This window comes from Melozone crissalis, unplaced genomic scaffold (assembly GCF_028551555.1).
Source record: "Melozone crissalis strain CALT ecotype California unplaced genomic scaffold, PUWL_Pcris_2 ptg000007l_1, whole genome shotgun sequence".
Taxonomy (NCBI): domain Eukaryota; kingdom Metazoa; phylum Chordata; class Aves; order Passeriformes; family Passerellidae; genus Melozone; species Melozone crissalis.
The window spans coordinates 18,363,905-18,385,771 of NW_026535785.1; the positions used below are offsets into that span (position 1 = coordinate 18,363,905).

Genomic DNA, 21,867 nt, shown 5'->3' on the forward strand with positions numbered 1-21,867 from the left:
CAAAATAAGATTCAAACACTTTAGTGAATATAATGCTAAAAAAAATTATCCCAGATTCATTAGTAAGTGAGAAGGGAATTTTTACACTCTCAAATCTGAACCATTAAGACTAAATACATTCATATGTGATTATTGGCTATTTTGGCTAAAAAGAGAGAGCAGGAGAACTTTCCCACTCTGTACAGTTCTCAGTAACAGTGAGGAAGGAAAATATCAGATCTGTTTAGTATTTCAAGGAGAAATTGCTTTTACATATTACAAATGCATTCCCTTTCACAGACTATTTCCTTCTCCTTGTCAGAAATTCATAGGCTACTACTGGATCCATGACCATTCCTACAATCAGAAATATTCTGTTTTCTTTTAGTACGATCACAAAAAAAGCAACAACAAAAGAACACCAATTAAGACTAACAATTAAAATTACCAATTAAAATTACCAATTAAGCAATAGACCTTGAAAGACCTTGAAGCAAACTAAATGCTAGACAATTCCAAGTGAGGATGGCATTTATGATTCTCAGCATGACAATACTTTTCAATAGTTCAAAGTTGGTGACTATGAGGAGTTTGTAGCTTACTGTACACATTCAACTGGAACTGCACACATTCATAACAAAGTTCTGCCATACATATTTTTCTGCCACAAAAGAAATGTTTATAATAGTCTATTAGTATGTGATAGTTCAGCAGAGTAATAGCTGAATACTTTGATTCCAGTAAAGAAATTCTACTTCTTTAGAGAGGAATGAACAGTTAAGTGCAAATATTATTGGACTTACCAGCCATGGTGGTTGTGGTCCTTCCATGGGTAAGCTTTTCAGCTTTGCATTCTAGAATAGATAATTAAAAATATATTGACATTACTTCCTGCTTTTTGAAGCACCAGAAACTGTCCACTGCAGTCACAATTATCATCCCAAACAAGCTTATTACATATGTTCCATAAGTAACACACACCCAATAAAACCGAAAATCCAGTATGTTACTGATACTAAATAATACTGAATTCTTAATATTAGACTTAATGATAAAGGCTTTTTTTTAAATTTCAGAGAAAGCCTGTGCAATTTGTAGACTTTATGGCAAATCTGAAGAAAACAGTAATAAAAACTCAAAAGATTAAACAGACAATGGAACATTTCAGTAGTAATTATAATGAAGATAATGAAGATTGATAATGATAATGAATAATAATTGATTAATAATGACAATTGATAATGAAGATTCTCACCTCTTCTTGGGACAATGACCTGAATTTAGTTTGATAACGACTTAATTCCACATTTAAACGATGGACCACTGTTTTCAAAGCATCGTTTTCATCTACCAGCTCTTGTGCTTGTTGTCTGAGAGAAAGTAATTCTGTTGCCTCCCCTATTAAAACAAAAATCCAACAAGAAAGTTTCATTAAAATTCAAGACACGTTCACAACAATTTATTAATTGTAATGAAGAAAAATTAAATAAGTTAGAATAACAACCAATAACTTCTCTCAAAGAGAAAGAAAAATTGAAAAATCCCATGAAAAACTACTAGCAAAAAATCCATTCTATTTCAAACAACAAGTCATTTTTTTTTAAATTATCATGTACTTATTCCTTGACAAAATTTCTACAAATGTAGAAAATACTATTTGGAAACTACTTCTGCAAGCAAACTTGCCTAAATCAATGACTTGAAACCTGCTGCTAGGGGAAAAGGTTGTAAGAAATTACAAAAATTGAAACAAGATAAATACAGAATACCTTATATGTTTCTCCCACCTTCTCTATGTGAGTTCTCTGCAGCTTCTTTAAGTCTTCTGTTTTCTTCTTCTAGCATCTTCAGCTTTAATTCCTGTTCTTTTATGAGCTGTTTTGTTCCCTCAAATCGCTGGACCACAGCTTGGTATGCCTTTTTCAGAGACCAGTTTTCTTGTTTTAGTTCTCTGAACTTTTCTTTGCTTATATTTTCCCATACTTGCCTTGCCCGAGCAGACACATCTGTAATGCCACAGAACAAGGTATTTAAATACAGGAACAGGAATTTCAGCAATAACAATCCATTCTTTCTAATATTAACATTATATTGAGTGATACTTTAAGATCTAGATCAGTATCCAGACTGAATAGGAATTTCAGCAAATTACAATCCATTTTCTCTAATATTAACATTATATATTAATGATACTTTATAAGATCTAAATCAGTATCCAGACTGGAATTGCAGTTTCAGCAAATTTAAATCTATTTTTTCTAATATTAACATTATATATGAGTGATATTTTATAAGATTTAAATCAGCTCATGGCTCAAGATAAGACTAGGGAAAACAAAAAACCGTGGATTTGGAAAGAGAGCTGTGAAGTGGCTGCAATTTCCCATCTTTTCTCTCAGACACTAAAAATTGTCATTCTTTTAATGAGTTTTGTGCCCTGCAGGGACTGGTCAGTATTCTTGATCCCTGCAAATTTTAACCGCCCATACAATGCAAGTTTACATTCCTTCCCACTGAACAGCTTCAGTGTTATTGAATAGAAGTTACTGACCAATTCTTATAAAAGTAAACTTTCAGATTTTCAGCAAAACTCTGGATAAGTTGTTGCATCAGTAAAAGCGATTTTCATATACACATGCATATTAATAAAGTGAAAATGTCTAGCAAAGTCATTGAAAAATCCAAAGTACCTGGGGATGGTGGAGGTTTGTCATGTACCAGATTTTCAGCTACTGATTTTTCCTCCTAGCAAAGAAATAAAAAATAAGATAATCTGCTTTAACAGCATCACTGCTGAAGAACTTAAATAACATTTTTGAAGGAGTTTATTTTATATCAACTAAACTGAATGCTGGATTCACTGCTAATAATACTCAACTTATCATCTACTCATCTAGACATCATTTTATCAATCACCACTGCCATCAGTCACTTGTGGACACCTGAAACTCACTATTATCTTTAGTAGTCAGAAATGTACAGTTCTCAAAGCAATTATTTTACAGCTGACATAAAAGTCACAAACAGAAAGCTTCTTGATGAAACAGGAAGGGTACAGAATAAGAGTACAGAGTAAGACTTTAAAGTAGTCAATTATGTCAGTCTCTAACTGGGTATCAGCAAATCAATAAAAATGTTGTCTGTTAAGTGTTTTTCAGAGTTGAAGAACTTTGTTCTTGCTTTGCTGGAAAAAAAATTGAAAATATTTGTACATTTTCAGAAGGGAAAGAATTACAGTGTCATTTATGCTAATGTATTTACTTGAGGTGAAGGTGATGTAGAGATTTCTCCATGTTTTTATGAAACAGCAGTAAGTTTTGTAAGGATATGCTGTCATGTAATTTAACACATTGATGATACGAGTGACACCAATGATTAAATGAGACAAAACTCATGAACAATTTCAAAGAAAAAGATATGTTGCTAAGAACTTGTAAAAAAAGTTCTGATAACAATGGAAGAACTGACCATTTCCATAAACAATCTTCTGGCAAGTTGATCTGAGAAACTAAATTTTTGGGTATTCCTTTTCAAGCTTATGAAGCAGTCAGATCAGTTCAAATAGAAAACTGTACAAAAATGCAATAAAGTCAGGCTCAGAGTTTGAAAATTAACAGTATGAGCTATCCCTTGCTATAGCATGTTGGGTCTCAAGTTTCTTTCTTTCACATGAGAAATAACAGACAATATACTAAAAAAAAAAGAAAGCAAACAGCTTTTGTATGGCTCATTTACCTATATAGTAGCATTTTTTCAAAAGGAATGATTAGCCATTTTTTTATTCTAAAAGAAAAATATTCCATAGTGGCAATAAATTAGTTTTCTTTTAAGTGACCTCAAACCTATCAGCTTTTTATGACAAGCTATTTTCCAAAATGCATCATAAATCAACCTTTATAAAAGTCTTACCTTTAAATTCAAGCCCAGATTTTGGTCTTCTGTTAAAGAAAAACAGATCTTTCAGTCAATTAGAACAAAAATTATTTTAAGTCCGTAAGCTCTAAGGGTTCACAAGGATATGTATGCACACATATAATACATGCAAACAGATGTAAGAAAGTCCTTCCCAAAGCACAGATTAGATCACTAATTTTCCATTAACTGTTTCATGGTGTAGCAGGACACTGATGTGAGACCTCAATTTACCTCACAGTGGATAGGTGCAAGTATGGAAGAAATGAAGCTGGCTTCTGTGATAAATTCAGAATTTAACTGAAGAAAAAATGAAATATTGTCACTGATTTTACTGGACTCGAATCCTACTGCATCTCTGAACAAAACAAGTGTAATTCTGACAGCTTTCAAGGCCTGCAGCAGTTATTATGTACAAGAAGGATTAGAAACAGTTTATATATCCTACATTTTCAGTTTAATGCCTTCTCTTCCCAAATGGTTTTATCAAAGCAACCATTCTTTCTGAATAGTGTTCTCTATGAAATAGAGAAATAAATAGAGAAATTAAAATAGAGTCCACTGAAATCATACTGAAAAAATACTGGGATCCAACATGAATAAAATTTAGAAAGACATAATTTTTTGCAAATTGACTCAGTTTTGCTTCCTCTTTCCTATCCACTAGCTAGAGAGTGCTACCATCTGTGGGAGATAAGAAAAATCTTATAAAATAAGGGCCTGAGAGGCCTCTGTTCAGTTCTGTTCATTTCTGTCACCTCAACTCATGGGAAAGCACTGTGGGAAAGCCTCAGCTAAGGGGACGGCAAAAACCAAGTCACAGAACCTAAAAACCAAGTTGTGTAAACAGAAAACAAGCCATGCAAGCAGTGTGTGCTCAGCTCCTGTTTGGGATTCTCACTGGTCAGGGCACACAGGGACACTGTGATCAAAAAGGGGATGGGGTACAGGAACATGAGAACAGCAGCACCTGCAGGGGCAGGCAGCCACTGCATGTTTTTTCTATTCCATGGGAACAGAAACAGGTAAGAGTTTGCCCTCTAAATACAGCATTAAAATGTTTTTTGCAATAAACCATCTTCCTTTGCAGCTGCTATGGGGAGTCTGTGTTTTTCATTCATCATTGCTACAACCATCCTCTGTAAAAACTGCATTTTTCAGCTCCAAAACTAATTCTTCTTTCCCTATTCTTGATTTGAAAATAACAGACAAGATAATTATGCAAGAAAACTGCTACACCAGTAGATTGGTGCTGCTCTATTGTTATAATTTTTTTCCACAATATTCTATTGTTATAAGAAAATTGCCTAAGGACAGATCCAGTAACAACCCAAACGTCCCTAATCTAATGAAATTACTTATTGAAAAAAATTATTTGTGAATCTTAACAATTCAGTGCTTAGGTTCATATTCTGAGACTGATTATCATGTTTATTTCTCTATTCTGAAGAAACATCCTGACACCAATAATGATACAACTTTTGCAGAAGGTATAACAACACTACTATCATGCCATTTGATTATTTAAAAATTCAGTTAGTTTTTACTACTGTTTTTCAGACAAGTAAAATAACTGATTAAAATGTCTTCCTCTATCTCTAGCTTTTTTTTTTTTTTAACACAGTAGCACTCCAAAAAGTTCCAGCTTACAAACCTGACTGTTTCTGGCACATATATCAACAAAAGCATAGTAGAGAATGACTGCACTTTACAAGACAAGACTTCACAAAACCTTTCTCCCCATTTCTTCATTTAACAGTGGCTGACAGTTCAGTGAGTATAGACCAATCTTTCCTCTTTATGCAGGATTTTAATTTTCTATAACTATTAGAAACTGCTAAGTACTTAGTAGCATTTCTTTAATTGCCATTATAAAAAAGGAATATAATATTACAATATAGTATTACATTTCTTTTATTAATTTTTTCCCAATGTTATTAAAAGCATAGCATTTTGACTTAAAGTAAGTTTACTTACCTTCTACTTGTACACTTGACCTATCCACCAGCACCTGACACTCAGTTTCATGGGAAGGAATTTCTTTCTTGTCAGCATTAGGAATAGGAGATTGTGGAAACTCTTCCTATGTAAAAATAAGACAAACCTCTCAGATCACTGGTAAAACAGCCCATGTACCTTGATATCTGTATGAAACATTTAGAGTATTAACATCCCAGTCCTATTCAGAATTCACTGATATTTTAAAATAGTAAATGATAAGATTTCTTTCTTCTCTTGATTTCTTGGGGTTCTTTGGTGTTGCTGTTGTTTAGGACCCTATGTAAATAAAATCTAAACCTTAAAATGATCAACAGGAGGTTAGCAAGTATGAAGTGATTAGTTCAAGTACTCTCTGTCACCTTTTTTGGTTACAAGAGCCCATGAAATTATTCTCTGTTTCCTTGCCTGCTGTGGCATATATAATCTCAATTATCAACCATTTATCTGCTGTATCACTCTATGAGGGATGAATGAACCATGAATGAACCACAATTAACATTATCTTTGCTGGTTTGCCCACTGATCACACACCACTGTTCCACATATTCTACTCATTCCATCCCCCTTTTTTTTTTTTCTTCCCCTTCTGTGGTATTTTCTGTGTTTCTCATCATAGGGACGAAATGATGAATTTGACTCTATGTTTTTAAAAGGCTAATTTATTATTTTATGATACTATATTATATTAAAGAATACTACACTAAAGTTATATTAAAGAATGGAGAAAGGATTCAGACAGAAGGCTTAACAAGATACCAATGAAAAACTCCTGACTCTCACCAGAGCTCCAACACAGCTGGACTGTGATTGGTCATTAAGTCAAAACAATTCACATTAAACTAATCAAACAATGACCAGTTTGATGATGATGATGATGATAATAACAGTAATAATAATAGTAATAATAATAGTAATACCTAAACTACATTCTAAAGCAGCAAAACACATGAGAAGCAATCAGATAATTATTGTTTTCATTTTTCTCTGAGGCTTCTCAGCTTCCCAGGAGAAGAAATCCTGGCAAAGGGATTTTTCAGAAAATGTGACAGTGACACCCTTCCCTCCTCTTACCAGCTACTGTCTCTGCACCTTTGGTGTTTTATGGATTCTTTCACATTTTGGGATTTGTGGTGTATATTCTAAGACTGATGGTCATACCTTACTGGTGCGGGGTTTTTTTGAAGAGGCATCTTTTTAGAGATCTTTTATTGCCTTTTTCCTACTCAGGTACCTCTTCCTGTTTGTCAAATTTTTGTCTCATTTTTTATTTAACTTTAATGTGCCTCTGGAGTATTAAATTCATTACCGTTTAAGATAATCCAAAATTATAGCATACAAAAATTGCCTGGTCTTCAGGAAAAGGTTATTTATTTTGTTTGATTCTGAATCTTCCCATTTCTATATAGGCCCGTGCCCTTTAGCACAATACTGAACCCTTAACTAAGCTTTCACCATCTAATAGTAAAATTACTACTGCTTTTAACAAATCATCTACTGTGTGTAAGTAACATGCTCAATATAAATTATTGGACATTTTACAAGACTATGCATCATTATTATATATAATATAATTATGCATGATAATTATATGCAATACCAGTGTGCTCCTAATAACCAGAGAAACTCTGTGACAATCAACAAATCTAGAAAATTCATGTAAGAGTAAATGAATCACAAAAATTAGCATGTGAAATAAATATTGAATACATGTGTGAAGAGTAAGAAGAGAATAAAAAGCATCTGAGATATGAGTATGCATTAATATATTAAAACATGGTAAAGGAACTAATGCATTTAAAAATCTTACCTTTTTAGTTTTGCAGGGAACAGAATAAATAGCATTGGAGCTAAAGCTTCCTTCCCTTTTCTCATTACTCTGGCAGCTGGACTCTGCCTCTTTATCAGCATCTGAAAGATATGTATCCATGTCCTCATCTTCACCATAATTGCCTGATATTTCCAGGGACTGCAGAGGAGATCGGTCACAACCATCGAGGTTCCAGTTAGATCTGCAAAAAGCAATTTAATCATTTAATGCCTGTTTCAGCACTGCCTATTCTTCAAAACAACCCAACACTAGTAAAGTAGACCCATCAGTCTTACAATGTACACAAGTCCAAAGAGACACAGAGACATCTAAGCTTCCCTTCATTCCTTGTCGGCTGAACAAGGAACGAAAGCAGAAACAGGACAGCAAGCAAGAGGCAGCAGAAACTCTGCAGCTGGGAGTTTCTGTAGCTGAACTTTTTAGCTCCTGGAAGGGAGGGGCAAAACAGCTCCAGTGTAGGGAAAACCCCAGAGCAGCAGCCCTGGCTCCCAAACACAGCAGAGACTCCCCAGGACTGCTCAGCGGCACTGGCTGGTGCCTGGGGCTGGGCTGTGCAGAGCTCCTGGTGGGCACACACTGGTCCTGGGCTTCCTGAGAGCAAAGCAGCAAAAAAGGCCAAGCTGGCAAGCTCAGACACAATGCCAAAGCAAAAATAACAATAATAAAAAAAAAAAACAAAAAACAAAAAACAAAAAACAAAAAAAAAAAAAAAAAACCAAAACAATACGAAACAAACAAAAAGAAACCAACCAAAAAACAAACCCAAAAGAAAAAAACCCTAAAGAAAAATACCCTAAAGAAAAAAACCCTAAAGCAAAAAAACCCTAAAGCAAAAAAACCCTAAAGCAAAAAAACCCAAAGCAAAAAAACCCAAAGCAAAAAAACCCCAACCAACGAGCCAAAAAACAAAACCAAAAAAACCCCAACCAACCAAAAACCAAAAAACCCAGAAAAAAACCAGAACCCCCCCCCCCGCCAAAAACCCCCAAAACCCAAAAAAATCAAGAAAAAAACAACCACAAAAAGAATTAGGCAAACCCCACAGAAACAGCAGGATCCCTGGTCAGTGTGTCCAGTGGAACAAGCCCATGCCCCTCGCTCCACCCCAAACTTCCTCTGGACACCCCAGCTCAGCTCCATTCTTCTCAACAGCCCCAGAGCCAGGGAGGGTGGGGGCTGAAGCAGGGACAGCAGCCACCCTGGGCACAAACTAAACCAAACAGATCAAAAACCCCAAATGGTATGGGATAATAAACCATCTCCAAGACAGTGTCAATGTGTATACTCTAAAGCAGATAATTAACACTGGTACTACCTTCTCCTCTCTATCTTAAAATGACAGATTAGAGATAGAAGGTTCTTAATTCTACCAAAAAGACAGTTTGAAATAATCATTTTAGCACAAAGGAAACATCTTGCATGTAATTCAAGTGATTCCTCAGTGCATCACATTCTGTAGAACTGATCATTTGACAGGAATGGTATGTGATTTTACTTATGACTACAATCAAAATCTGCCTCTTTGAGAATTGTATGTGTGACTCCATTTTACAAGAAACAGAATAAGGATTGTTAGAGACTTCAGACTGAATTTATGGTTTGGTAAGAAAAAAGTAAGTAGCTGTAACAACAGCTGTAACAAATTTTGCCAGTTTGCTGTCACTCTGGTAAAATTGATCACTAAGAGATTCCAAGGTATCATTTATCATCACAATTTCAGGTATCAAACCAGAAAGCATACACTACCCTATTCCAAGCTCTGTGACTGTTGCATATGGCTCCAAACATTCTTGCTCCAAGTAGGTGGAATCACCTTCAGAAAGGGATCTCTGCCGAGGCTGAGGAATAGCAACAGTGCGCCCTGTTAGTGCTGTTGCAAGGATTGCTGCTGCTAGAGCAGACCTGCAAGGAAACACAATAAAGCAATGAAGCAACATTGGTGCTTTCTCTGTGCTCCACATTTTATAACTTTTCCTTTGCAAGATGTCTTCATTATTTAATCAAAGCAAAATGTTCACAGTTAACAAGTATAAATACCAGTGAATGCTGTGGGATTGGTTATAAACTATAACCTCCTGTCGCAGACATCTTTTATGAAAAATCCTTTCCTTAGGATTTTTTCTCTTGAGAAGCTGGGAGGCCTCAGGAACAAAATGTAAACAATGATTATCTGCTGCTGTGGAATGCAACAGGTGCATCTGTGATTATCCCATGTTAGATGTTTCTAATTAATGGCCAATCACAGTCAGCTGGCTCAGACAGAGAGTCTGAGACACAAGCCTTTGTTATCATTCTTCGCTATTCTATTCTTAGCCAGCCTTCTGATGAAACCTTTTCTTCTGTTCTTTTAGTATAGTTTTAATGTAATATATATCATAAAATAATAAATCAGCCTTCTGAAACATGGAGTCAGATCCTCATCCAAGAACCCCTGTGAACACTGTCACAACCTCCCAAAGCAAAGCACAAAACAGTGCAGCTATCCAAGAGTAAGGTACAATATCTATTGGTTTTCCCAAATCACATGCATGAAAATCATGGAATAAACCGAGTTACTTTCACAGAATTCACATCAATAATTTACAGTATTTAGCACTCACTTCAGCCATAACAATACTACCTTGTGCTGTGTTGGAAAGGTCTTCCAAATCCTGCTATTTTGTCTCCATTATTCCCTACTCTAAACCTTTCACTGATGACTCTGAAGTTGTTAATAAGTGTTAAGGCACACTGCAAACCAGGACAAGCAAACAGAAGTGCCTGTTTGTGTGATGCTGTGGAGTACAGAGAAGGGTATGATGAAAAGGAAAAACAAGCAGTAACTAAGATTAAAGCAGTGAAAAGCTGAGAACTGTAAAATGAATGACAAGAACTTGAGGCCAAAAAGGAAGAAGAAATTAATTAGAATTAAGTAGGAATGTTAGAGACACTAAAAAGGCCACAGAAAACAACCAGAATGCAGAAAAAACAGAATAAAAACTAAGAAACTACAACTTAAAAGAAAAATAATTTGCATGTTTCCAATCCAGCGTGGTGTTACATGCCAATTTTTTGAGTCCCTGGTATGGTAGCAAGTTTAATTTATGTTTTTCTAATGAGCTAACATTTCCTGAATCACAGCACTCATGCTGCACTGTAGCAGCCAAATTTAAAATTCCACTAACTGTAAATAGTCCATTTATCTTTAATTGACTCAGACAAGTCACATGTTCACAACAGTTACTGTACTGAATATTTACCATGTTTAGGAGTGGGGAAAAAAGTTCAGAGTGAGAAATTTCCCCCCTTAAAAACACATTATTTTTATGAAAAGTTTTGTAAATATTGTAAAGACATGCAATTCTTCTAATCAGATTTTTCTAGTATGCTATAATACCTGATGAAACAACAAAAAATATGTTTAAAAAAGAAAATAATTTAAAAAAACCCCAAAAAGCAAGACATACCTGGGCCTTTCTGGAGAAGGGTTTGGACTACGAGGGGGAGGGGTGCGGGGAACTGCAGGTTTAGGAGCTATGGTGGCAGCAGGGACCAGGCCATGAGCTATGTGTTTCTAAATGATTTAAAATAAAATTAGTTGACAATGATTGTAAGGATTACAATGAGACAAAAACACAGAACTGAATGTGCACAGAAACTAACAATGCAAAATAATATAAAAAGGAAGAACAATTACATGCAATTAATGTAAACAGAAGACTTGAAATGGCATTTCATTCCCCTTAAAGTCAGAACACCATGTAAAGCTGGCAAGTTCATTTCACATTTATCAACAGCTGCTCTTGAAGGTTAGAAATGTAATTTACATGAGACCCATGAATGTACATTTTCTAACCACTACATCACAATTTGCAAAATAAGAACTTTAACTTACTCATCTTTTTGCTATAGATACACAAGAAAAACTGGACTAGAAAATAACTTTTTCAAAATATGAGAATGCTGCTTCAAACTAACAATATTAGTCCGTTCCTTCTAGAGTTTGTCACTCCTTAGTCACAGCAGTATGAGATGGGAAAAAAAAGCCCTACCACTAAGTCTTACAGTCAAAGTTTCAACCTTGATTATAAAAAAAACCAAAAAAACAATTTTTTTCATCAGCAAACACAATATTTTTTTTTAAATGGTATAACATTAAATACCAGCTCAGAAAAAATGGGACCAGAGCTCCTGCAAAAGTACTGTGAAGGAAACTGGATACTGGTCGAGGTTGAAGGGAGCTCTGGAGATTGTCCAGCTCAAGCTCCTGCTCAAAGCTGGGTCACCCATGAGAGGGTTGCTTGGTGTCCTGTCCAGTCATGTCTTGTGTATCTCCAGCCTGTACAATGCTGAGCCACCTCACAGTATTGTATTACTATGTTTAAGTTGAATTGTCTGTGCTCATTGCCCCTTGTCCTCTCTCCAGGCATCAGAAAATGCTATGCCATAATAATCCATGACCTTTGGGCAGATGTTACTTTTCTATGCAGTGAAACAGACTAACTTCCTGCTATTTCTGCTATAGATCTTTTCTCCCCCAATTATTCTGTAATTCCCTTCTCCAACAGGAGAATGAAGATGCAAACCGGGAAATATTTCTGGTTTTTTATGAAGTCACATCAAATACTTAAATGGTGCATTAAAAGACTGCCTTTTTATTTAGCCATACAAACTCTCTGCTCCCTAATTCTGCATCTGTGTCTGGCATGCACCATTTCGTCTAGTGCAGGCTGCCGACTGCAGACACGACTATGACTGACCCTGCTAAGACTACCAGGGAACACAGCTGAAGCAAAAATCATCCCATGGTAAAAGTATGACAACAACAGAAGATTAAATACTTTCACTGTAGTAATAAACAAAAATTCATTTAGTTCAAGTATGTTGGAAGAGTACACCCGCACAACTGCTGACAACCGTACAGCCTTTGTCTGCTTTGGGCCTTCGGTCAGAACTTTTATCAGCTCACTTTACAGTGAACGGTGCTTAGAGGATGGGCTCGGCAAGAGCTGGGAGCGAGCGAGCTGCGCTGCCAGCCCGGACACAGGGAAGGGACGGGAAAAGGGAAAGGAAGCTCGGCGTTCCTGAAAAGCCAGGCAGGCCGGGACTGAGGGAAAGGAACGCACCAGCCCCCAGACACCATTTTGTCTTGGTTTGGGCTTCATTTTTCTCCCCGATTTTCACTTTAAAGTGCTCAGCGATCACCGGCATCACCCCTGGCCCCAGCCGCGCACAGACCCCCGTGCCCTGCTGTCCCCGCTCACGGTAAAGGAGCCCCATGCCAGGCACAGCGATACTCACGAAGGGGCCCCTGCGGCCTCTCCTGAACAGGAACGCCATCGGGACGGGACGGCACGGCTCCAACCACCACCTCACTCGCCGCGTCGGACGCTTCGCCTTCGCGACCCGCCTGGAAACAAAGGCACGGCGGATTTGCTGCGGGCCCGAGCTCCTCCAGTCAGCGCGGGCCTTACTGAGCCTCGCTCGGCCGTAGCAACAGCTCCGGCTGCGGCCCGCCCTCCGCTCCTCCGCTCCTCCTCCGCCCGTGGCCTGTGGAGCTCCCGCTGCCGCTTCCCGGTACCGCCGCTTCCCAGCCCCGGCGGGCCCTTGGGTGCCGTGGGCGGCTCCTCCGGGCCGGGCGGCTCCTCCGGGCTGGGTAGTGGTCCTGCGGTCTCCGCCGTGGGATGTTTGTCGGTGTGGTACTGGCTTGCCTGTGGTGCTTGTCCTCTAGATCATGCCTTAGCCTCCAAGGTTCGTTAAAGTCAGAACACTGAGTAAAACTGGAAAACCTGGACATAATCCCTCCCACATTTTAATAATTGGTCTGGAGACTTCCCCCAGCTGAGGGATGGAGGGGCCTCTGGAGCTGGCTTTGTAATTCAGGAAGATTTCCTCGCAGCAAGTTGGATGAAGGTATGGAAAACGCAATGTGGGGTTTTTTTCACCGTCTGTGTGTTTTAATTCAGGCTGAGCGGTAAAGCTGAAAGTGGAATTTGCAAGTTAGCAGCATGTATTAAGTGAACAGAGCTGCTGGCCGATTTTCACCTTAGCTGTAAGGAAGCTTGAGGAAGGAGGTAGTGTCTCTTCCAGAATATTGCATCTTAAGTTTATAATTATAATTAAAATTTATAAGCGTGCAACAGGTTTGTAAAATGTTTTTCCACGTTTCTTTCTAGGGTGTAACTGCAACTGAAGGAGGATTTTAAAGGAGGGCTGATGACAGCAAAAGCAAACTCTCCTGTGACAGCAGGATCTATAGTTGTCCCTTTAGGGCATGTCATTGGAAATGAGAAGTGGAGAGGGTCGGAGCTGGCCCAAAGGCTACAAGGTAAGCACAAACTGGAAGAGGAAAAGCAAGTCAGGCAAAACATTCCCCTCTATTGCCCAGTAATGTTGAGAAAAGCTGGACTATGCTTTACTCTGTGCCTGACTGGTCCCATATTTGTGGTATGGACTGTTAGCAGGCTGAAAGATCCCAGTTATTTGTCATGTATCTGTGTGATCAGCTCAGTTTTCAGAGCACTGCAGGGAAGCAGCAGAATCTGCTGGTGTGGGGCTTTGCAGGTTTGCATCTCCACTGAGCTCCCTTGAATTTACATCTATACTCTGCTACCGTCCTGCTGGCACAACAAACTAAATTCTGATGCTCCCTCCAGCAAAGCATGTGATATTTTTGTTCAAGTCCACAGTTTACTGGGCAGCTTTAGTACTTTTAAATCTGTGGATTGGAACTGCTATTAATTTGCATTGCTAAAGACATCACACAGTAGTTCACACTGCTTGTAATAGATTTATTTAAAGGGAAAAAAGGCTTTTTATAAAGTTCATTATCAAGTCACTAGAATTATTGACACTTTAGGAAGGCTGTGCAGTGAAATAATTGTTAGTATATTTTCAACTACTGTATTTTTTCTTCCGACAATCTCACCCTAAGGAAAAGTTAGACTCATCTTTGAAGATGGCTTGGGACTGGTGGACTTTCATCTTCCAAACAGAACTTGCATTTTACTTATTTCTGAAGCAGATTTGGTTGCAGGGGATGAATTCAAACGAAGATTGGTTAAGTTTAGAAATGTAAGTGCTATACAAAGAGAAAAGTTTTCACTTGATACTTTTTTATTCCATGCTTTTGAAAACATTCTTCTTGTATTTTTTTTAATTCCATTGGAGACGACCTTTTGGGATAATTTTCACGTGGGAACAGAAAAATTCTGCAGCTGTATTAAATCTCTGTCCTGTTGCTGCAACTTACATTCTTCCTCTGATTTGCTATTAGGCAGCTCATACTTAAAAGAATTTCTCTCTGTTACATTGCATTAACTTGTCATTAACAAGGTTTCTCCTAATATCTTTTTCCTTTCAATACAGGCCAGCAGTCTGAGGGGAATTGTAATCGTAGAGAAAACCCCAATCAGTGATCAGTACTACCTAGGAGTGCAAAAACTTGTGGTACTCGAACTTGGCATGGTGTTGCTTCCTGTGGCAAATCAAGGAGAAGCTTCTCAGCTTATTATTCAACTAGTAAGTTTCTGTGTTATATTAAAATATGAGATATATAGCAAAGCAGGTAGATCCCCCCAGTGATCATTTCAGAGAGAATACACAGGATCTTATACATAGGAGTACAACATCATTTGAATGTAAGGAATAAATCTTCTGCATCAGTGATACAGTAGTAGAGTTAAATGGAAAGAAGGCTCATTTGGGAACAAAGAAAAAAGGCTGAAGAATATGATCCTGGATTTTTTTAATGTAATCTTGTATGAGGTGCCCACTAGGTGGCATTAGGGAAATGTCACTGTCAAAATCAACTTGAGACTTGGCTTTCTCTAAAGCTAGGGAAGCTGTTTTAAAATTGTTTATTTTTACCCTTTCTCTGACTGCATCCAAAAGGTGACAAAGCCAATTGTTTTCTTTTGTTGTTGCTATTAAGGAATTGTTGTTTTCTGTGGTGGTGTTCGCAGGGGTCCCAGGATGAGAATCTTGACTCCATGTTTCAGAAGGCTGATTTATTATTTTATTATATATATTATATGACAAGAAAATGATATATTAAAACTATACTGAAGGAATAGAATAAAGGATTTCAAGGAAAGGAAAGGAAAAGGAAAAGAAAAGGAAAATCTTGTGACTGACCATACAGTCTGAGCCAGCTGATTGTGATTGGTCATTAATTAAAAACAACCACCTGAGACCAATCACAGATGCACCTGTTGCATTCCACAGCATCAGATAATCAATGTTTGCATTTCATTTCTGAGGCCTCTCAGCTTCTCAGGAGAAAAGATCCTAAGAAAAGGATTTGTCATAAAATATGTCCGTGCCAGGTTTCCTAGTAAGGTTTTGTCGAACCGCATCCCGTAAGGGAGCACACCTAAAGGAGGGAGTTTGTATTTACACCTTCCTGACGGTTGCACTGAATGCTGAGAGATGAAGCCGAGCGAGGAGGAGCAGGAGCGCTGGGTGTCCCTGACAGCTCTCACTGGCCGCAGGGCTGTGCGGGAGCGCTGGGTGTCGCTCTCTCTGTTCGCAGGGCCGTGCGGGAGCGCTGGGTGTCGCTGACCGCTCTCTCTGGCCGCAGGGCTGTGCAGGAGCGCTGGGTGTCGCTCTCTCTGGCCGCAGGGCTGTGCAGGAGCGCTGGGTGTCGCTGACCGCTCTCTCTGGCCGCAGGGCCGTGCGGGAGCGCTGGGTGTCGCTGGCAGCTCTCTCTGGCCGCAGGGCTGTGCAGGAGCGCTGGGTGTCGCTCTCTCTGGCCGCAGGGCTGTGCGGGAGCGCTGGGTGTCGCTGGCAGCTCTCTCTGGCCGCAGGGCTGTGCGGGAGCGCTGGGTGTCGCTCTCTCTGGCCGCAGGGCTGTGCGGGAGCGCTGGGTGTCGCTGGCAGCTCTCTCTGGCCGCAGGGCTGTGCAGGAGCGCTGGGTGTCGCTCTCTCAGGCCGCAGGGCCGTGCGGGAGCCCTGGGTGTCGCTCTCTCTGGCCGCAGGGCTGTGCAGGAGCGCTGGGTGTCGCTCTCTCTGTTCGCAGGGCCGTGCGGGAGCGCTGGGTGTCGCTCTCTCTGGCCGCAGGGCCGTGCGGGAGCGCTGGGTGTCGCTGACCGCTCTCTCTGTTGGCAGGTGCGGGAGCAGAGCCGGGAGCGCGGCTCCAACCCGTTCGTGGGCCGGCAGCGCGCCCGGCCGGCGGAGCCCGCGGTGCTGCAGGCGCTGCAGCGCATCCCCGGCGTGGGCAGAACTAAAGCTCTGCTCCTGCTGCAGCGCTTCGGGAGCATCCACCGCCTCTGCAACGCGGACAGCCAGGAGCTGGAGCAGGCAGTCGGGCAGACAGTAGCACAACAGATTTATACTTTTCTACATTCCTGACGTGCACGTGCAGTGGTACTTTGCAAAACAAAAACTTGGGATTTTTCTTCTGAATTGCAACATTTTGGTTTTAATAATCACATTATTATGCTGATTTCTGTAATTATGGCTAGCAGCAACTGGCCTCTGATGCTTCTTTTTTACATCTGCTCTGTTCATGTAGATTAAGCTGTGTAAATTGCCTTGGAAGGAAGTCTGTATTTTGCATCTATCTGGAACAAATAAAAACCAAGCAAGCTGTCTTTTTCAGCATCAGTGTTAAAAAATGGAAGAGCAATCTGCTTGCTTACTTTGGTCTTCCAGAAAAAAACACCATATGAATATGTACATATTAATTTCTCAGTAACTGGAAATATGTTACATGTGTTTAAAAAGTTAGCATATATTACTTGAGAGATGTTTTTTACACACCTGCTGAAGGGAAAAGGCAATTTTACCCTTGGAAAACAAGATAAGAATATAACTTAAAATGCAAGATGTCAGGAAAACCAATCCTCTTTACAAATAGATTTTGTAATCTATTTGTAACATTTTTGTAACATTTTTGATTTATCATTTGTAGTTCCTTTGGAAAGTCCTACTGGAAAACACATTTGACTTCACACTAACTTACTTCTCTGGTCACCCCTCCAGTTGATAAAGCATTAAAAAATTTATTTTCATGTGTCTGATATCCAAACTATTGGTTAATTTATGCTGTCTTTCTGAATATATGTTGGCATACTAATAATAAACTGCAAAATATTTTGATATATTAATTATAGCGGCTATATGCTAATTATACTATCAATTATACTAAATGTGCGCTACAAAAAATATGGGAAGCTTTAAACAAAATTCCTAATTCATACTAGTCTTCCAGTATTAATATTTTGAAAATCTACTTGTAAAAAGGACTGGTTTTCCTGATATCTTTCTTGTATTTTAAGTTATATTTTTATCCTATTTTTTAAGGGTAAAATTGCCTTTTGCCTTGAGGAGGTGTGTGAAAAGCATCTCTCACACCATTTGGGAGTTTGGACCACAGCAGGAAGGCAGCTGAGAAGGATTTTCCACTCCCTGCTGTGGGAGCCTTGGCATCTCTGAAAGTTCTCTCTTATCCACATGGTTAGCATGGACAGCAGGTGGACCTGATATTTGTATTGATTCTGTACTTGGGATGAAAATTTGTCTGTAACTTACAGAATTATTTCATTTAGTGAATAATAAACATAAGAATTTCCTATAGTACAGGAAAAGATACTTTTTTTTTCAGGCAACTAGGGAGTACTTTAAGCTTCCTTATACATGAGTTTGTTCAGATTTTATTCCTCTAAGGTTTTGTCACTTTGCCATGAAGAGTGGATTTCACACCTAAAGGCTGTTGTGTTGCAAGACAAACACCTTCTCCCTATGGAAAAGCTCAGTGCATTAAATACACTTCAGCTGAAGGAGTAACAATTAATATTCATGGGGTTACAGGCTGTGCTACTAATCCATTGCTAACCTTCATTTTTAGGGCCTATTGTCCTTGTGGGTAGACAATCTTGGTACAAAAATTCATTCCTGTGGCCTGAGCAAGAACATAAAACACACACTCCTTTCACTGCTGGCTGAGTTAGCTGTTGGCTGCCACTCAGTGTAGAACAGAAAACTAAGAGTATTTATCTGGCACCAGAGAGGTCCACATTTTTACTTGAATTTTGGGGTGTGTTTTAAATTTTAAAAGCCAAGCTCTCCTCAAGGACAAGTGAGTATAGTATGATGATGGGAAGGAAAGACAATTATTCAGTAGTTAAGAGGGAAAGTATTTCCAGGAAGATTATGATAGTGGTTTAGGAGAAATGAAGAGCTGCAAGGGTGATTGCTGTGACTTTGCTAAAGGTTTGGGTACTTGGATAGCAATTTCAGCACCCAGGCACAGTAAATCTCATCTGTATGGAATATGTGAGGCAGGGCTGTGCAGATCAGGGGCTGCCTGCTGCTTGTGTGTGTAAAAGGAGCACTACTACCAATACACCTATAGAGTAACTGCTGAGGATAGGCAAGTCACAAGGAATTTACAGCTTATTTTTCATGTAACCTTTACAGGGAAACTAGAAATATGTTTACACTCTTTGTAAAGAAGTTGGTTTTTAACTCTTAGTTGATATTGCACAATACAGGAACTTTTAAGAAAAGTTTCTTAGATCTCTGTAAGCAACATTAAAGAAACAAGAAGTATGGCAACAGTAAATAGCAAAAACCTGTAAATTACGCTTTAGCATCCAAACTGAAGCAGAATTAAAAAGCCACTAGTAAATGGCAGCATCTGATTTTTATTCTTAAATAAGGGTCATCAAGATATTTACACCTACTACATAAGAAATTAAAAATAAATGACAACTCAAAAGTTTACAGCAAGATGCAGATTTTTGTGTAAATTTTAAGTATCTATCTACTCTGTAGATGGCAAAGTTAACTAACACTACAGTGTTAGCAATTTTCAATTAATTTAAGGAAACAGAAGAATCTCAAAGAAATGCTCACCAGTTATTTTTGTCCCCCTCCTTACTCTAGATACAGCTTGCTCATTAATTTTTCCAAGGGCAGAAGATTTTTTTTGCTTGATGTGATAGTAAATAAATATCCTGCCACTTAGCACAAGTACTTCTTTTATCATATTTTAAAGCATCACTGCAATTTATGTGCCCTTGAATCAATATATTATACTATGTCCATTTTGAGATTTGTTTCACAGCTATCCATTTTATCAAGACAAGTGAGATACAAGTCTTAAAGTAAGTAGGTTAAATAACATTAGGAATAAAGCCTGTTTTTAACAATTGAATCAACAGGCATTTAAAATGTTACCTAAATCAGAAAAAGAAGAGAATAAAAGCCTTTTGGAGTTCAAAAGACCTTAAGCTTTGTAATTCTCTTCCAGAACTAAATGACCTGTTCAGTAGGCTACACCTAGTACTCTGAGGAAGCACCTCTGCATAAAACACAACTCTATGACACTGCTCCTTGGCACAAGACTTGTTTCTCTGAATAATATTTCCTCTCACCTGTGCTTTGTTAAGATAATTTTTCAAAGTAATGTTAAATGATTTATTATTGACTCTTAACTTTAAGAGCAAAATCATTCTCTAACATGTCCCCTTACTATTTTGCATTCAGCATCAAGTTTGTAATAAATAACTCCCATCTAGCATAGCTATGACTATTTTTATGAAAAATCAGTCATAACTGTATTTTGAAACCCCAAAGGATTCCAATCTTCATGTAAGCAAATCTAGAATCTACATCTTGTTATTGCATACCTCCCAAAGGACTTCATAACCTTCAAATACTTCAGTTTTACATTTTCTGCCAGCTTCTGACCACAAGTGGCTCAATGCACAGCAAATGAAGTCACCAGTATTTGTCTGGGTTTACACATACGTATGTGAAGATAAAATTGATCAGTATTTTTACATTTTAAACAAAAGTCACATTAACAGATACTTCTGGAAGATTCAGTACAATGAACTTTCTGTATTGAAAAGTGTGAAGGGAGAAAGCTTCTTCTTAGTCTGAGAACTTCCAGCCACAGCTGAAGGAAGGCAGAGTGTACTTGCAGCTTTCTGTCTGTTTTTAGTTCCCCAGCTCAGAAAAGGGAGTTTTAGTGGGGCTTTCTTGGTCTGATCAATTTTATCCTCGTCCATGGCTAAACAGATTAAGGAGTATGTCTTCTGCATTCCCATGGAGTAAGTTGCACTCTTGCTATGCTGTGGGAAAAAGAGAAGCATTGTAAGAATCAGTCATCCAAAATGGGTCAAAATTTTGAGAATAACAAAAGGTTACTGTGCAAACAGTTTTCCAGGGCAGCCTGCAGCAAGCTTTCTGTGCTAATGACATTGCTGAGCACGAGGCCCTTCAGAGTGCTGTCACCCTGGGACTGTGCACATGTAGACTCAAAGGTATGCTCTGCAAAGCAAAAAGGAACTTGTGAATCTTTCCTTGGGTTGTTAATATTTACTGGCTTCTAGCATAACTATTTAATATACACAGAAACCTCCCTACAAAGCTCAAGTGTGCAATTCCTGCACAGATGTGAAGGAGAACCTCTTTGGACAGGTTCTGTACTGATCACAACTGCAGGAGCTCCTGTGTGACATTCTCCTGGGATACCTGACAGAGACAGCCTTCTCTGTCTTCTCTTAGATTTGCCCTGAAACAATTTGCTTATATTCTAGCCTTTGAGTTGCAGCTTGGAATGGCAGATGCATAATTCCTTATTTTCAATAAGGAAAACCAATTTTAACAAAACAAGAAAACCTAACAGCAGCAGGGGCACCTTAACAGCTTCTCAGGCAACATTACTTGAGTGTCTAATCTTGCCAGGGAATGTTAAAGGCATGAAGCAGTGGATTTAGCTGAACTACAGGTTCTTTCACACAACTATTAAGTTATTTAGAGCTTAATACTTTTTAATCTTGTGATGACTTTCCCTTGGTCTAAAGCTTCTATAGTAGCTTTGTAACTGATTAGACAGTTATAAGTTCACCAAAATTTAAAAAAAAAGACATAAAATAATCCATGATCTAATACAAAAGTCACAGATCCTTTAGAATAACAGTGCATAGAAAATACACACGTGTCTTGGATGTTCTATTTCCTTCCATCATTGTTTCACTGTGGTTTTTCCACTGCTGAAGAGGGTAATGCCTTCATCCTCTGGGACAAGTTAGGGGAAATAAACTAGGTCTTCAAAATTTTCATGCAATTAATCTAAGTAGCTGCACTGCAAAAAATTCCATCCCATTCTTATGCAGCCAGGCTGCTTTAGCTTGCTAGGTCACAATGGTTTAAAC

General features: G+C 38.6%; 3 protein-coding genes across 4 annotated transcripts in view; 1 reads left to right on the forward strand and 2 right to left on the reverse strand.

The window, feature by feature from the left end:
- CEP89 (centrosomal protein 89) overlaps window positions 1-13,060 on the reverse strand; it is a 33,121-nt gene extending 20,061 nt beyond the window's left edge. The window contains exons 1-10 of one of the 2 annotated variants that reach the window (XM_054296368.1): window positions 13,001-13,060; window positions 11,167-11,273; window positions 9,467-9,622; window positions 7,700-7,901; window positions 5,869-5,974; window positions 3,889-3,914; window positions 2,670-2,724; window positions 1,767-1,985; window positions 1,235-1,377; window positions 783-833 (exon numbers count right to left, since the gene is read on the reverse strand). In XM_054296368.1, the coding sequence (XP_054152343.1) occupies window positions 783-833; window positions 1,235-1,377; window positions 1,767-1,985; window positions 2,670-2,724; window positions 3,889-3,914; window positions 5,869-5,974; window positions 7,700-7,901; window positions 9,467-9,622; window positions 11,167-11,273; window positions 13,001-13,039 (1,104 nt within the window). In that variant the 5' untranslated portion in view covers window positions 13,040-13,060. Of the gene's footprint in view, window positions 1-782; window positions 834-1,234; window positions 1,378-1,766; window positions 1,986-2,669; window positions 2,725-3,888; window positions 3,918-5,868; window positions 5,975-7,699; window positions 7,902-9,466; window positions 9,623-11,166; window positions 11,274-13,000 lie in introns of both variants that reach the window. The other variant, XM_054296366.1, reaches the window with a different exon arrangement.
- Window positions 13,061-13,452: 392 nt separating this feature from the next.
- FAAP24 (FA core complex associated protein 24) lies at window positions 13,453-17,801 on the forward strand. Its single transcript, XM_054296365.1, has 5 exons — window positions 13,453-13,612; window positions 13,876-14,027; window positions 14,634-14,773; window positions 15,068-15,220; window positions 16,808-17,801. Exons 2-5 carry the CDS (start codon window positions 13,916-13,918, stop codon window positions 17,048-17,050), a joined length of 648 nt encoding a protein of 215 aa, XP_054152340.1. The 5' UTR covers window positions 13,453-13,612; window positions 13,876-13,915; the 3' UTR covers window positions 17,051-17,801.
- An 841-nt stretch (window positions 17,802-18,642) lies between these two features.
- Window positions 18,643-21,867, reverse strand: part of RHPN2 (rhophilin Rho GTPase binding protein 2) — a 31,139-nt gene continuing 27,914 nt past the window's right edge. Inside the window, exon 15 of the mRNA XM_054296364.1 lies at window positions 18,643-20,781. Within this exon, the coding sequence (XP_054152339.1) occupies window positions 20,530-20,781 (252 nt within the window). The 3' untranslated portion in view covers window positions 18,643-20,529. The remainder of the gene's footprint in view (window positions 20,782-21,867) is intronic.